At 49.6% G+C, this 13,949-nt stretch overlaps 1 protein-coding gene across 5 annotated transcripts in view; it reads left to right on the forward strand.

Moving 5' to 3' along the window:
- C2CD3 (C2 domain containing 3 centriole elongation regulator) overlaps nucleotides 1–13,949 on the forward strand; it is a 96,241-nt gene that overhangs the window by 35,929 nt on the left and 46,363 nt on the right. For all 5 annotated transcript variants that reach the window (XR_005557062.1, XM_039346458.1, XM_039346456.1 and 2 more), the window contains exons 17-23: nucleotides 2,376–2,559; nucleotides 5,131–5,317; nucleotides 6,953–7,125; nucleotides 8,066–8,189; nucleotides 8,775–9,043; nucleotides 11,360–11,443; nucleotides 12,703–13,329. Coding sequence is in view for 4 of the 5 variants with exons in the window: in XM_039346458.1 (XP_039202392.1) it covers nucleotides 2,376–2,559; nucleotides 5,131–5,317; nucleotides 6,953–7,125; nucleotides 8,066–8,189; nucleotides 8,775–9,043; nucleotides 11,360–11,443; nucleotides 12,703–13,329 (1,648 nt within the window). In the remaining variant the exon portion in view is untranslated. The remainder of the gene's footprint in view (nucleotides 1–2,375; nucleotides 2,560–5,130; nucleotides 5,318–6,952; nucleotides 7,126–8,065; nucleotides 8,190–8,774; nucleotides 9,044–11,359; nucleotides 11,444–12,702; nucleotides 13,330–13,949) is intronic.

Genomic DNA, 13,949 nt, shown 5'->3' on the forward strand with positions numbered 1-13,949 from the left:
CTTTTCATACAATACAGTAGAGATAATTGAACAAACTTTGTTGCATTACGATAAAATTATCTTTCCGTTGATATATAATTTTACGGTACTACTCCCCCCCCCAAAAAAAAACAAGTGGTGTTATTAGCCATCCGACCTCAAAAATACACTTTTCCCAAAAAGTTTCCACAATTTTGGCCACTACTGTATTTCCCCAAAAGTTTCAGGTGGCACACATACTATTCTTTTTTTTTTTAATCAGTTAGAGAAAGAAAAGGCGTGAAAGAGCGTGATTTGACGGAGAGTTCTTGAACCCGGAGCCTTGCTGGTTCTAATCCAGCGATGATTAGATGACATGCATAGCTAACATCATGAGTGATAGAAGGGAGGGGGGTTGGTGGAGAGAGGAGGAGGAGGAGGAGGAGGAGGAGGAGGAGGAGGAGGAGGAGGAGAACAACTCTGGGGTCCTTGTTACTCTCTGAACTTGGCGGTTTTCTCGCAGACGTTTCGTGACCTAGCTAGGTGACAGCATCAGGGTTAAGAGGATGGGGTTTGTGGAGAAGCAGGAGGAGCTGGAAGATGACTGTGGGATCCTGGGTGCTCTCTGAGCTTGACAGCTTCCTTGCAGATGTTTCATGACCCAGCTAGGTGACATCATCAGTGCTAGAAGGGGGTGGAGTTGGAGGAGGAAGATTATGGGGTCCTTGATGCTCTCTGAGCTGGGTGGTTTCCTTGCAGATATTTGATGACCCAACTAGGTGACATCATCAATGCTAGGAGAAGGAAGAGGGAGGGAGGGAGGGAGGGAAGGAGGGAGGAAGGAAGGAAGGAAGGAAGGAAGGAAGGAAGGAAGGAAGGAAGGAAGGAAGGAAGGAAGGAAGGAAGGAAGGAAGGAAGCAGACAGACTGTGGGGTCCTTGGTGCTCTCTGAGCTGGGTGGTTTCCTTGCAGACCTTTCATGACCCAGCTAGGTAACATCATCAGTGCTGGAAGGGAGAGAGAGGAGGAGGAGGAGGAGGAGGAAGGAAGGAAGGAAGGAAGGAAGGAAGGAAGGAAGGAAGGAAGGAAGGAAGGAAGGAAGGAAGGAAGGAAGGAAGGAAGGAAGGACTGTGGGGTGCTTGGCACTCTCTGAACTGGGTGGTTTCCTTGCAGACGTTTCATGACCCAACTAGGTGACATCATCAATGCTAGAAGGGAGGAGAAGGAAGAGGAAGGGAGAGAGGGAGGGAGGGAGGAAGGAAGGAAGGAAGGAAGGAAGGAAGGAAGGAAGGAAGGAAGGAAGGAAGGAAGGAAAGACAGACTGTGGGGTCCTTGGTGCTCTCTGAGCTGGGTGGTTTCCTTGCAGACCTTTCATGACCCAGCTAGGTAACATCATCAGTGCTGGAAGGGAGGAGGAGGAGGAGGAGGAGGAGGAGGAGGGAAGGAAGGAAGGAAGGAAGGAAGGAAGGAAGGAAGGAAGGAAGGAAGGAAGGAAGGAAGGAAGGACTGTGGGGTCCTTGGTGCTCTCTGAGCTGGATGGTTTCCTTGCAGACGTTTCATGACCCAGCTAGGTAACATCATCAGGGCTAGAAGGGAGGAGGAGGAGGAGGAAGGAAGGAAGGAAGGAAGGAAGGAAGGAAGGAAGGAAGGAAGGAAGGAAGGAAGGAAGGAAGGAAGGAAGGAAAGACTGTGGGGTGCTTGGCACTCTCTGAGCTGGGTGGTTTCCTTGCAGACGTTTCATGACCCAACTAGGGGACATCATCAGTGATAGAAGGGAGGGGGGTTTACTGTCTGTTTATATATTAGCAGCTTGCCCTCTCAACAATTTTATGTACTAGTTTAGTGACTGTTCAAAGTTACAACGCCGCTGATAAAAGGGACATGATTGTTTTCCACACCTAACGGCCAGTGCATCATGATCACGGTCATGTGGTAAACATTCAGACTTTTGGCAACTAACTCATACTTACGACGGTTGCAGCGTCTCAACTTCACCTGATCCCCTTTTGCACCGTCTGACAAGCAAAGCGAACGGGGAAACCAGCGCCCGTTAACAACCCCGTCGCTAACTTCACAACTGCATCGCTTCCCTTAACAGCTGTTGGCAAGGAAGGTCGTAAAACGGGGCAAAGCTCACTTAACGACCGTCTTGGTCAGCAGCGGGAAATTCGGGCTCCCATGCGGTCGTAAGTCAAGGACTGCCTCTAAGCTTTTTCCCAGAGACCCAATCTTTAAGGATGTGGCCTCAAATGGGAGAAATAAAAGGCTGGTAGAATTTCTGGGGGGGGGGCATGCAAGCGGCTTGCTCGTTTTACGTCGGGTATGCGAGGTCGTTTCTTTGAGACGAAGTCTAATTCATGCCCGTAAGATTTCCCACATCTTCTGTCCTTCCCTCCCTTCTTTTTTTGTCTTGTTCAGCTGCCCAGCGGGGGAAAGGAAGGCCTGGTGGAACACACCTTTGAGGTCCACATTGAGGGGGTCCAAGGCCTGACGCCCCTCCAGTCCACTGTCTGGGGAGAGGCTGACTGTTACGTCCAGTATCACTTTCCTGCTCAGGATTCAGGACGCGACACGCTCCGGGAAGCAGAGCTAAGCGGGAAGGGTGAGTTTCTTACAAAAAGCCCCTGTCAGACGGGCTCCTGCGGTTCCCTTTACTCCTTGTCAGTAATGGCAACAACAGCCTAGCCCAGTGGTTCTCAACCTTTTTAATGCCGTGACCCCCAACCGGTCGTAAGTCGAGGACTACTCAACCGGTGCAGCACCGTTTGCAGAATGGGACTTTTGGCGGGCTCAGCAGGGCAGAGACAGCCTGGACAATTCCTATTGGCTTTGGAAAGCCAATAGAATTAGACTCTATTCAAGAGAATCTATTCTATTGGCTTTCAAAAGCCAATAGAATAAAAGGGAGTAGCAGAGCTAAGGAAAAGGGGGAAAAAATGGCGGACGGCGTTGTTTGGAGACCCCCGTGAAATGGTCGTTCGACCCCAAATGGGGTGCCGACCCACAGGTGGAGAACCGCTGGCCTAACCAAAGAAGCGCCGAGGATCCTCCCAGCAACCCTGGTAGCTGTATGGAAACGGAAAGCAAACTCTACTCCCTGCTAACACTGATGGTGTTCCTTAGTTGGGTCACGAAACGTCTGTATGCAAACTGCCAAGCTCAAAAAGCACCAAGGACCCCACAGTCGTCATCGTCCTCCTCCTCCTCCTCCTCCTCCTCCTTTCTAGCACTGATGATGATCCCTAGTTGGGTCATGAAATGTCTACAAGAAAACTGCCAAGCTCAGAAAGCACCAAGGATCCCACAGTCCTTTTCTTCTTCTTCTTCTTCTTCCTCCTCCTCCTCCTCCTCCTCCTCCTCCTCCTCCTCCTCCTCCTCCTCCTCCTCCTCCTCCTCCTCCTCCTTCTCCTCCTCCCTTCTAGCACTGATGATGTTTCCTAGTTAGGTCAGGAAACATCTGCAAGAAAACAGCCAAGCTCAGAGAGCACCCAGGACCCCACCAGTCCTTCCTTCCTTCCTTCCTTCCTTCCTTCCTTCCTTCCTTCCTTCCTTCCTTCCTTCCTTCCTTCCTTCCTTCCTTCCTTCCTTCCTCTCTCTTCCTCCTCCTCCTCCTCCTCCTCCTCCTCCCTTCTAGTACTGATGATGTTCTCTAGTTGGGTCATGAAACGTCTGCAAGAAAACCACCCAGCTCAGAAAGCACCAAGGACCCCACAATCCTCCTCCTCCTCCTCCTCTCCACAAATCTCCCTCCCTTCTACCACCGATGACGTTAGCTACTTGGGTCATACAACATGTTCAAGAAAACAACCCAGTTCCAAGAGCACCCAGGACCCCACTGTGATAGGGATTGTGGGCTGATCCAGGATAGCGTCCTTGCTTTCCACAAGAGTGTTGAGAGTAAAAAGAGGTGGAGTGGGCAGAATCCAGGGACAGCATCTGGAAACTCTAGGAGACATGGCAGAATACACACCTAGTATACCAGTACGGCATTCTGTATCCTGCTGGAGGGGCCCTTAGAGGTCTTCTAGTCCAGCCTTCCTACTCAAGGCAGGAGTCTCAGGCCGTCCCAGTCAAATGGTTATCCAGTCTATTTTGGAAAACCTCTAGTGCGCCTCATTCAAAGCACAAGCTGCGCGTAGATAGCACGACTGACCTTGAGGACATGTCTATGTTTACTACAAATTAAATATAACTCTCCAGATTAGTGGTTCTCAACCTTTCTAATGCCGCGACCCCATAATACAGTTCCCCATGTTGTGGTGACCCCCCCAACCACTTATACATCACCGGGTGCCAGGGGCGTGGCCAAAGAAAAGGGGGGGAAAATGGCGGACAGCCTTGTTTGGCGACCCCCGTGAAATGGTCGTTCGACCCCAAATGGGGTCCCGACCCACAGGTTGAGAACCACTGCTCCATAATAATAATAATAATAAAGCTGTAAGGAACCTTGGAGGTCCTCTAGTCCAACCCCCAGCTCAGGCAGGAAACTCTGTACCATTTCGGACAGATGGCTGTCCAGTCTCTTCTTAAAAACTTCCAGTGTTGGAGCATTCACCGCTTCTGGAGGCAGGTTGTTCCACTGGTTAATTGTTCTAATTGTCAGGAAGTTTCTCCTTAGTTCCAGGTTGCTTCTCTCCTTGATGAGTTTCCATCCGTTGCTTCTTGTCCTGCCTTCAGGGGCTTTGGAGAATAGCTTGACTCCCTCTCCTTTGGGGTAGCCCCTGAGATACTGGAAGGCTGCTATCCTGTCCTCCTTCGTCCTTCTCTTCATTAAACTAGACATCCCCAATTCCAGCAACCGTTCCTCATATATTTTAGCCTCCAGTCCCCTGATCATCTTTGTTGCTCTTCTCTGCACTCTTTCCAGAGTCTCAACATCTTTTTTACATCGTGGTGACCAAAACTGGATCTGTTCTGTGGCCTTATTCCCTTGCACTTCTCTCTGTCTTTCTCTCTTCAGGGGTCCCCCTGGACCAACACCGGTCTGCAGCCTGCTAGCAATTGATCCGCGCAAACAAGCGAACCCCCATCCGTGGGATGCAGGCGGCGTGCAAAAGCACGCCCCCTGCGGTCCGCGGGAAAACCTCTGTCCATGGAACTGGTCCCTGGGGCCCAAAAGGCTGGGGGCACCTGTGCTACTTGACTGAAACTAGAGTTTTATTTTCTCCTTCAGGCCTCGAGTTAAAGGCTTTCCGCACCTCCACCACATTGTGCGTCCCCGATCCCGCCTTCCACGAGGAACATCGTCACACTCTGCTGGTACCAGCGGATGTCCCAGTTCAGCGGTTGCTACTCGGGGCTTTCTCTGCCCAGAGCCTAGCGGGAGAAGGTGGAGGGATTCATTTTGAAATCTGGTGCAGGTACGTAGCTTAGACCTGTCTTGCAGCCCACTCACCGCTTGTGTCTCTCTCTCTCCCCGTTTGCATCACGTGGGGCTGAGGAGGACCGGAGCCTGGAAATGGATCCTCAGACGTGACCGATCTCCCAATTCCTGTCCTATCTCCCCTCAATTGTCTTTTCTGAAAGCTAAACCTACCCAGGTCTTTTAGCCAGTCCTCAAAGGGGGGAGGGGAGGAGGAGATCTGCGGGGGTCCTGGGTGCCCTCTGAGTTGGGTGGTTTTCTTGCAGACGTTTCACGACCCAGGTAGGTAGCATCATCAGTGCTAGAAGGGAGGAGGAGGAAGAGGAAGGAAGGAAGGAAGAAAGGAAGGAAGGAAGGAAGGAAGGAAGGAAGGAAGGAAGGAAGGAAGGAAGGAAGGAAGGAAGGAAGGAAGGAAGGAAGGGACAGACTGTGGGATCCTTGGTGCTCTCTGAGCTTGGCGATTTTCTTGCAGACGTTTCATGACCCAACTAGGGAACGTCATCAGTGCCGGGAAGAGGAGGAGGAGGATTGTGGGATCCTTGGCGCTCTCTGAGCTGGGTTGTTTTCTTACAGACGTTTCATGACCCAACTAGCTAGCATCAGTGTGAGTGAGGGTGGAGTTGGCTAGTGCCCTCCTAGCACTGGCGATGTTCCCTAATTGGGTTGTGAAACATCTGCAAGAAACCCACTAGGCTCAGACAAAGACTACACAGTCCTCCTCCTCCTCTTCTTCCTCCCTTCCTCCTCCTAACTCCACTCCACAAACCCCACTCTCTTCTAGCACTGATGATGTTCCCTAGTTGGGTCATGAAACGTCTGCAAGAAAACCACCAAGCTCAGAGAGCACCAAGGACCCCCCACACAGTCCTTCCTCCTCCTCTTCCTCCTCCTCTTCCTCCTCCTCCTCCTCCTCCTCCTCCTCGTTTCCACCCACCCCCGTCCCTTCTAGCTCTGATGTTGTTACCTAGTTGGGTCATGAAACGTCTGCAAGAAAACCACCAAGCTCAGCACCTGAGACCTCACAGTCCTTCCTCCATCTCCTCCTCCTCCTCCTCCTCCTCCTCCTCCTCCTCCTCCTCCTCTCCACCCCCCTCCACCCCCCCTTCTAGCTCTGATGTTGTTATCTAGTTGGTCTGCAAGAAAACTACCCAGCTCAGAGAGCACCAAGGACCCCACAGTCCTTCCTCCTCCTCTTCCTCCTCCTCTTCCTCCTCCTCCTCCTCCTCTTCCTCCTCCTCTTCCTCCTCCTCCTCCTCCTCCTCCTCTCCACCCCCCCTTCTAGCTCTGATGTTGTTATCTAGTTGGTCTGCAAGAAAACCACCCAGCTCAGAGAGCACCAAGGACCCCACAGTCCTTTCTCCTCCTCCCCCTCCTCTCCACAAACCCAACTGCCTTCTAGCACTGCTGATGTTAGGTCTTGAAACGTCTGCAAGAAAGACACCCAGCTCAGAGAGCACCAAGGACCCCCTCCACAGACACACAATTCAAATTTGAGCCACAAATATTCTCTCTGGCCAACTGCTCTATCGTTTTGCCCTTGACCGAGCCACTTCGCTTCCTATCCCGTTTTGCTTCCTCTCGTTTCTCTACCTGCATTGTAGCTTGCAACCGTTCGCTTTCCTCCCTTCCGCAGGTACTACTACCCCAACGTCCGCGATCAGATGGTGGCCCGGGCGAGCTTGCCCCTCTCGCGCCTTTGTGCCATGGTCACCATGCAGCACCGTCAGGAAGTGGGGGTCCAGACCTTCCGCCTGCCGGTGATGCCGAGAATCGGCAGCTCTGGAGAAGTTCATCCTCGGTCCTCAGGTAGGAGAAGGCTCCAGAGCTAAGGTGGGGGTTGATCGTGGCAAGATAAGATAAGATGATAAGATAAGATAAGATAAGATAAGATAGGATAGGATAGGATAAGATAAGATAAGATAAGATAACCTTTATTGTCATTTTTTTTACTGTGGGCACAACGGCACACATCAACAATGAAATTTAGTTGCCCGCTCTTAAAGTGAAACACATACATGACACACACCTAAAACATACTATATATACTATTATCACCTTCATGACTCGCGGACTTCAACTCCCAGAATTCCTCAGCCAGCATGGGGGAACTATGGCCCCTTCATGACTCGGGAACTTCAATTCCCAGAATTCCTCAGCCAGCATGGGGGAACTATGGCCCCTTCATGACTTGCGGACTTCAACTCCCAGAATTCCTGAGCCAGCATGGGGGAACTATGGCCCCTTCATGACTTGTGGACTTCAACTCCCAGAATTCCTCAGCCAGCATGGCTCAGCATGGAAACCTCTCCCTTTCCCCTCAGCATGGCTGGCTCACGAATTCTGGGAGTTGAAGTCCAGCCATCTTAAAGTTGCTGAGGTAGAGAACTACTGCTCTAGTCATCTTTCTCTCTCTAGATCAGGGTGTCTCAACCTTGGCAACTTTCAGAAGAGTGGATTTCAACTCCCAGAATTCCTGAGCCGGCCATGCTGAGGGGAAAGGGAGAGGTTTCCAAGCTGAGCCATGCTGGCTGAGGAATTCTGGGAGTTGAAGTCCACGAGTCATGAAGGGGCCATAGTTCCCTCATGCTGGCTGAGGAATTCTGGGAGTTGAAGTCCACAAGTCATGAAGGGGCCATAGTTCCCCCATGCTGGCTCAGGAATTCTGGGAGTTGAAGTTTGATCTGTTAAGGCAGGGGGGTCTTCAAACGTAGCCCTTTTATGACAACACCCTGTCCTTTTTTTCCAGGTTTGCTGCAAATGAGCGTAAAGTACCGACAGGCTTTGAAAGTAAACGAAAGCCTGCTAGAGGCTCAGACCGTTTCCCTCTCTGTCCAAATCCATGCAGCGGCCGGATTGCAAGCCGCAGCCAGGTAAGGAGGAGTTGGAAGCTCAATACAGAGGCTCCTCGACTTACAACGGTTCACTTAGTGACGGTTCGAAGGTACAAGAGCACTGGAAAAAGTGGCTCCTTATCGTTTTTCAACCTTACAACCCGTTGCAGCCTCCCCGTGGTCAAGTGATCAAAATTCAGACGCTTGGCGACTGACCCGCATTTATGACGGTCGCAGCGTCCCGGGGTCACACGAGCGTTCCCCCTTTTGTGACCTTCTGACAAGCAAAGTCAACGGGGAAGCTGGATTCTCTTAGCGACCAGTTACCAACTTAACAACCGCAATGATTCACTTAACGACATGCGACCACGATGGCGCCCAAAATTTCTGTGGCAGGGATGCTGCGACGGTCGTAGGCGTGGAAATGGTCATAAGTCACGTTTATCGGCGCTGTTGTAACTTCGAACTGACCGTGGTGATGTCACAACATCGTAAGTGCGAAAAAGGTTCATAAGTCTATGAGCGTTGTCACTTGGAATGGTCACTAAATGAGCGGATGTAAGTCGGGGACGACCTGTACAAATAAATACATTAAGAATACAATGTTTTTTTCTCGTCGCTTAGGGCGGTGGCCGAAAAGTACCCTTCGTTCCAATACAGTGCGGAAATTGGGCTCAACACCTACGTGTCGATACACCTCCCCTTCCTTCCGGAGGCCGAGCGACGCAGGACGAGAACCGTGGCTCGCTCGTTCTGTCCCACGTTCGGGCACCACGTGGAGCTCCCCTGCCGTCTCGTGGTCCAGAGGAGCAGCGGAGAAGCCTGTTGCCTTGGGGAGCTCCTGCAGCGGTCCGAGATGGTGTTCCAGCTCTATCACCAGCCCCTGAACCCAGGTGCGACAAACGGAGTGGGTCCGGTTGTCGAACTGCACAACTTAGCCCCAAAGCTGGGTGGCCTGGATGCATCGATGGTGAACCTTGCAGTATATAGGCCGTCCTCAATTTACAACAATTCATTTAGTGACCATTCACAGCGGCAGTGGAAAGAAATGGCTCGTGACCTGTTTTTCACACTTAATGACCCTTTCATCCTCCCCAGGGGTCACGTGATCAAAATTCAGATATTTGGCAACCGACTCGTTTTTACGACAGTCGCTGTGTCCCTGGGGTGTCAGGTGATCCCCTTTTGCGAGCTTCTGACAAGCACAGTCAACGGGGGAAGTCGGATTCGCTGAACAGCCACGTGATTCAGTGGTGATTTACTTAACAACAGTGGCAAGAAAAGTCATAAAATAGGGCAAAACTCACTTAGCAACAGAAAGCTTGGACCCAATTGCAGTCGTAAGTCGAGGACCGCCTGTCCTTTAGTGCAACTTCCCTTCCCTTGACTGAGATACGAGAGGAGACATTTGCAGAGAGGATTCTGCTTGGTTGGCACTACCTGGCCCATGTGGCACTGCCAAGGGCTCTTAATGGTTTCAGTTCCCCCTAGCTGTCATGTCAAGGAATACAGGTAGCCCTCGACTTTCGACCACAATTTAGCCCAGAATTTATGTTGCTAAGCGAGACGTTTGTTAAGTTGAGTTTTGTCCCATTTTACGACCTTTTCTGCCACATATATTAAGTGAATGCCTGCGTTGTTAAGTTAGTGAAACGGTCGTTAAGTGAATCCGGCGTCCTCCATTGACTTCGCATGTCGGAAGGTCGCCAAAGATGTGACCCCGGGATGCTGCAACTGTCATAAGTACGAGTCTGTTGCCCAGTGTCCAGATTTTGATCACATGACCGCGACATGGATGCTGTGACGGTCATAGGGGTGAAAATGGTGGTCAGTCCCTTTTTTCGGCACTATTGTAACTTCGAAGTATCACTAAACGAACGATAGTAAGTCGAGGGCTCCCCTCAGAAAACATATATATATATATATATATATATATATATATATATATATATATATATATATATATATATATATAGGTCTTTGGTTGTTCGGGTTTTCTCCCGCGTAAAATTGGAAGTGTCTTGGCGACGTTTCGACGAAGTCCCATTCGTCATCTTCAGGCTGGTGTTTTCGGCTTTGTGCTTCTAGGAGCAATGTTGCTCCTAGAAGCACAAAGCCGAAAACACCAGCCTGAAGATGACGAATGGGACTTCGTCGAAATGTCACCAAGACACTTCCAATTTTACACGAGAGAAAACCCGAATAACCAAAGACCTACATAAAACACCCGCAAAAACCTCAGAAAACGTGTGTGTGTGTGTTTGTAGATTTTCATGGGTACAGGTATGCAGGTCTTGGCGTATTCGGGTCTTTTCCCGTGTAAGATTGAGAGTATCTTGGCGATGTTTTGACGAGGTCCCACTCGTCATCTTTAGGCTGGTGTCTTCGGCTTCGTGCTTCTGCTTATATATATATATATATATATATATATATATATATATATATATATATAGTCCTCAAGTTACAACCATAACGGAGGCTGCCAATTATGGCAGAGCAATGGCAACAGTCGTAAAACGAGCCATCGTGTGACCGAGTTGATTTTACAGCGGTCATTAAGCAAAGGGTGCGGTCGTTCAGCGGACTCGGTGTTTGCTCGGGAGCGTTTTTGCCCCAAACTGGACGTAAATGACGGTTTTCAATGAAGCCATCTTCCCTTTTGGTCCTGTGACCGCAAGATGCACGAGGACAGGTATAAATTCAGACCCCGGTTGCACGTGCGCCCAGTCAGGTGGCTGTGGGATTCTGGGAGTTGAAGTCCAGATAGTAGCTATGTTTGGAGAGCTGTGCTCTAGATCAGTGGTTCTCAACCTGTGGGTCAGGACCCCATTTGGGGTCGAACGACCATTTCATGGGGGTCGCCAAACAACGCAGTCCGCCATTTTTTTCACCTTTTCCTTAGCTCCCTTTTATTCTATTGGCTTTTGAAAGCCAATAGAATAGACTCTCTTGAACAGAGTCTAATTCTATTGGCTTTCCAAAGCCAATAGGAATTGTCCAGGCTGTCTCTGCCCTGCTGAGCCCGCCCAAAGTCCCAGTCTGCAAACAGTGCTGCACCAGTTGAGTAGTTCTCGACTTACGACCGGTTGGGGGTCGCTGCATTAAAAAGGTTGAGAACCACTGCTCTAGATTGATGCCTTCCAGGGGGGAGGTGAATCCCAATTATTCTGATGGGAAATTTACGTCATCGTTGTTACTTACTCCTGCAGCTCCAAGGGAAACCCAGACTTTGAAAGATTGCCTGCTGGGAACCGTACGCGTTCCTGCCAGAGACCTGTTAATTCGGAGATCAGGTAAAGACGCCACGTTACACCCGTCACCTCTACGCTTATCACAAGCCTGGTGTTGCAACTCGGTGCAAGGGGGCATCTGAGGCCGGGAGGGTCTTGGCATAGATTCCCCCGGCGCACCTGATGCGCCCTGCGTCGTTATTATGTGTTTAATTTGCATCAAGTCTTTATTATTTTTTACAAATAATTGCCTACTTGAGTCATGAAACCTCTGGAAGAAAACCGTGGAGCTCGCGGAGCAGCAGAGAGCACCTACCTCAACGCTCAGCTACAGATAATTCTCTTCCGTTGGTACCCGCGTTGTTTTGTTTAATTTGTGTTGCTTTTAAGAATTAGTCCACGCTGCCTGGGTGGTTTTGTGTTTTGCATTTTTTTTAAAAAAATAGATTGTTTTGTGGTTTATTACCCCACTCAAAGTTCATCAGAGTTGGACGATAACAAATTGGAACCAGTAAGTAAATAAGTGATGTAGCATGAAAGATAGATCTTCCTTCCTTCCTTCCTTCCTTCCTTCCTTCCTTCCTTCCTTCCTTCCTTCCTTCCTTCCTTCCTTCCTTCCTTCCTCCCTGCCTCCTTCCCTCCTTCTTTCTTTCTTTCTTTCTTTCTTTCTTTCTTTCTTTCTTTCTTTCTTTTTTCTTTCTCTTTCTTTCTCTTTCCTTTGTTCCTTCCTTTCTCTTTCTTTTCTTTCCTTTGTTTACTTCCTCCCTCCCTCTTTCTTTCATTCCTTTCTTCCACCCTTTCTTTCTTTTCCTTCCTTTGTTTCCTTTCTCCCTCTCTCTTTCTTTCCTTCCTTCCTTTCTCTTTCTTTCTTTCTTTCCTTTTTTCCTTTCTCTCTTTCTTTTCTCTCTTTCCTTTCTCTCTTTCTTTTCTCTCTTTCCTTTCTTTCTTTTTCTTTCTCTTTTTCTTCCTTCCTTTCTTTCTTTCCTTTTTTCCTTTCTCTCTTTCTTTTCTCTCTCTCTCTTTCCTTTCTTTCTTTTTCTTTCTCTTTTTCTTCCTTTCTCGTTCTTTTCCTTCCTTTGTTTGTTTCCTTTCTTTCTTTCTCTCTTTTACTTTCTTCTTTCTTCCTTTCTTTTCCTACCTTTGATTCCTCCCTCCTTCTTTCTTTCTTTTTTTCTTTCTCTTTTCCTTTCTTCTTTCTTCCTTTTTTCCTTTCTCTTTCTTTTCCTTCCTCTTTCTTTCTTTCTTTCTTTTGTTCTTTCTTTCTTTCTTTCTTTCTTTCTTTTTTTCATCTGGAACTCCTTCTCTTTGTGTTTCCTTTACAGGTCTCAGAGGTTGGTACCCTGTCATTCTCCCAGAGGACCTCTCCGCCTCGCGGTGTGCAAGCGTCATGCAAAGCGTCGTCGGAGGCTTGGACCTTTCCGTTGCGTTTGTTCACCCCGGAGACCGAGAGCGTGTTCTGGAGACTGCGAATCTTCTAGGCTGGAATTGGAAGGAACCCTACTCTGACGATCTGCCGGAGGACAGCGAGAGCGACGGCCACTCCCCTTCAACACCGGTCCATGTGACTGTTTCTACTCCGCGGCTGTGGCTACCACTACAGACCATGCTACTCGCAGGACAGACCCACTTAAATAAAAGTGTCTATTGCTACCTTCGCTATAAACTGTACGATCAAGAAGCCGCCTGGACGTCACTTAGGAGGCCGAAAACAACAGAAGGCGAAAAACACGTGACCGTGACATTTAAGAATCCCAACCATATGGAGCTCCGGTCAAGTCCGGCGTTATTCTGGTATTTCAGGGAAGAAAAACTGGAACTCCAGGTGTGGCGAGCTTACGGCAAAGACGGTGATACGGAAAGACCGCGGGATACCGACCGCTTGATCGGATCAGCGTACGTGGACCTGGCATCTCTGGCAGACAAGCCACGAAAGAAGAGAACAGTCAGTGGTATGTTTAGAGCAGTTTTAAAAGTAGTCACTAGCCTGGTTCTGGAACAGGGCTTTTCAACCTTTTCACCCATTGTACCACTTTTAGGACATGGCAACATCCGAGGACCACCCGTCGCCTAGCAAGGGGTCAAAAACTTGATGACCACAAAAAAAAAAGGAAAAAAAAAGTGATAAAGTACAGGTAGTCCTGGACTTACAACAGTTCGCTTAGTGACTGTTCGAAATTACAATGGCACTGAAAAAAGTGCCCCCCAAGCCACAGCCGAGCAAGACACCTGCCTGCCCACCTGGCGATGCTCTTCCTCCTGTCCGAGGTTTTCATTGTTGTGAGCATTTCTGTTGAGGATTGGCAGCAGGGGTGGGGTGGGGGATGTTTGGTTTTTATTCCCCCCGTCTGCTGGGTGGTTGCAGCAGGTTTTGGTCACTTCACATGACCCTGGGACACGGTGACCGTCATAAATATGAATCAGTGGCCAAGCATCTGAATGTAAATCACGAGACCCTGGAGATGCTGCAACATTCCAGCTGATCGGCGCTTCTTCTGGGCTCAGCAGAAGCACCAGGATCAGCGCCGAGCTCCAGCTGGATCCTGGCGCTGATCCTGGTGCTTCCGCTGAG

The sequence above is a fragment of the Crotalus tigris genome, unplaced genomic scaffold (assembly GCF_016545835.1).
Source record: "Crotalus tigris isolate CLP2741 ecotype Arizona unplaced genomic scaffold, ASM1654583v1 scf7180000017997.644853, whole genome shotgun sequence".
In the NCBI taxonomy this organism is placed as follows: Eukaryota; Metazoa; Chordata; class Lepidosauria; order Squamata; family Viperidae; genus Crotalus; species Crotalus tigris.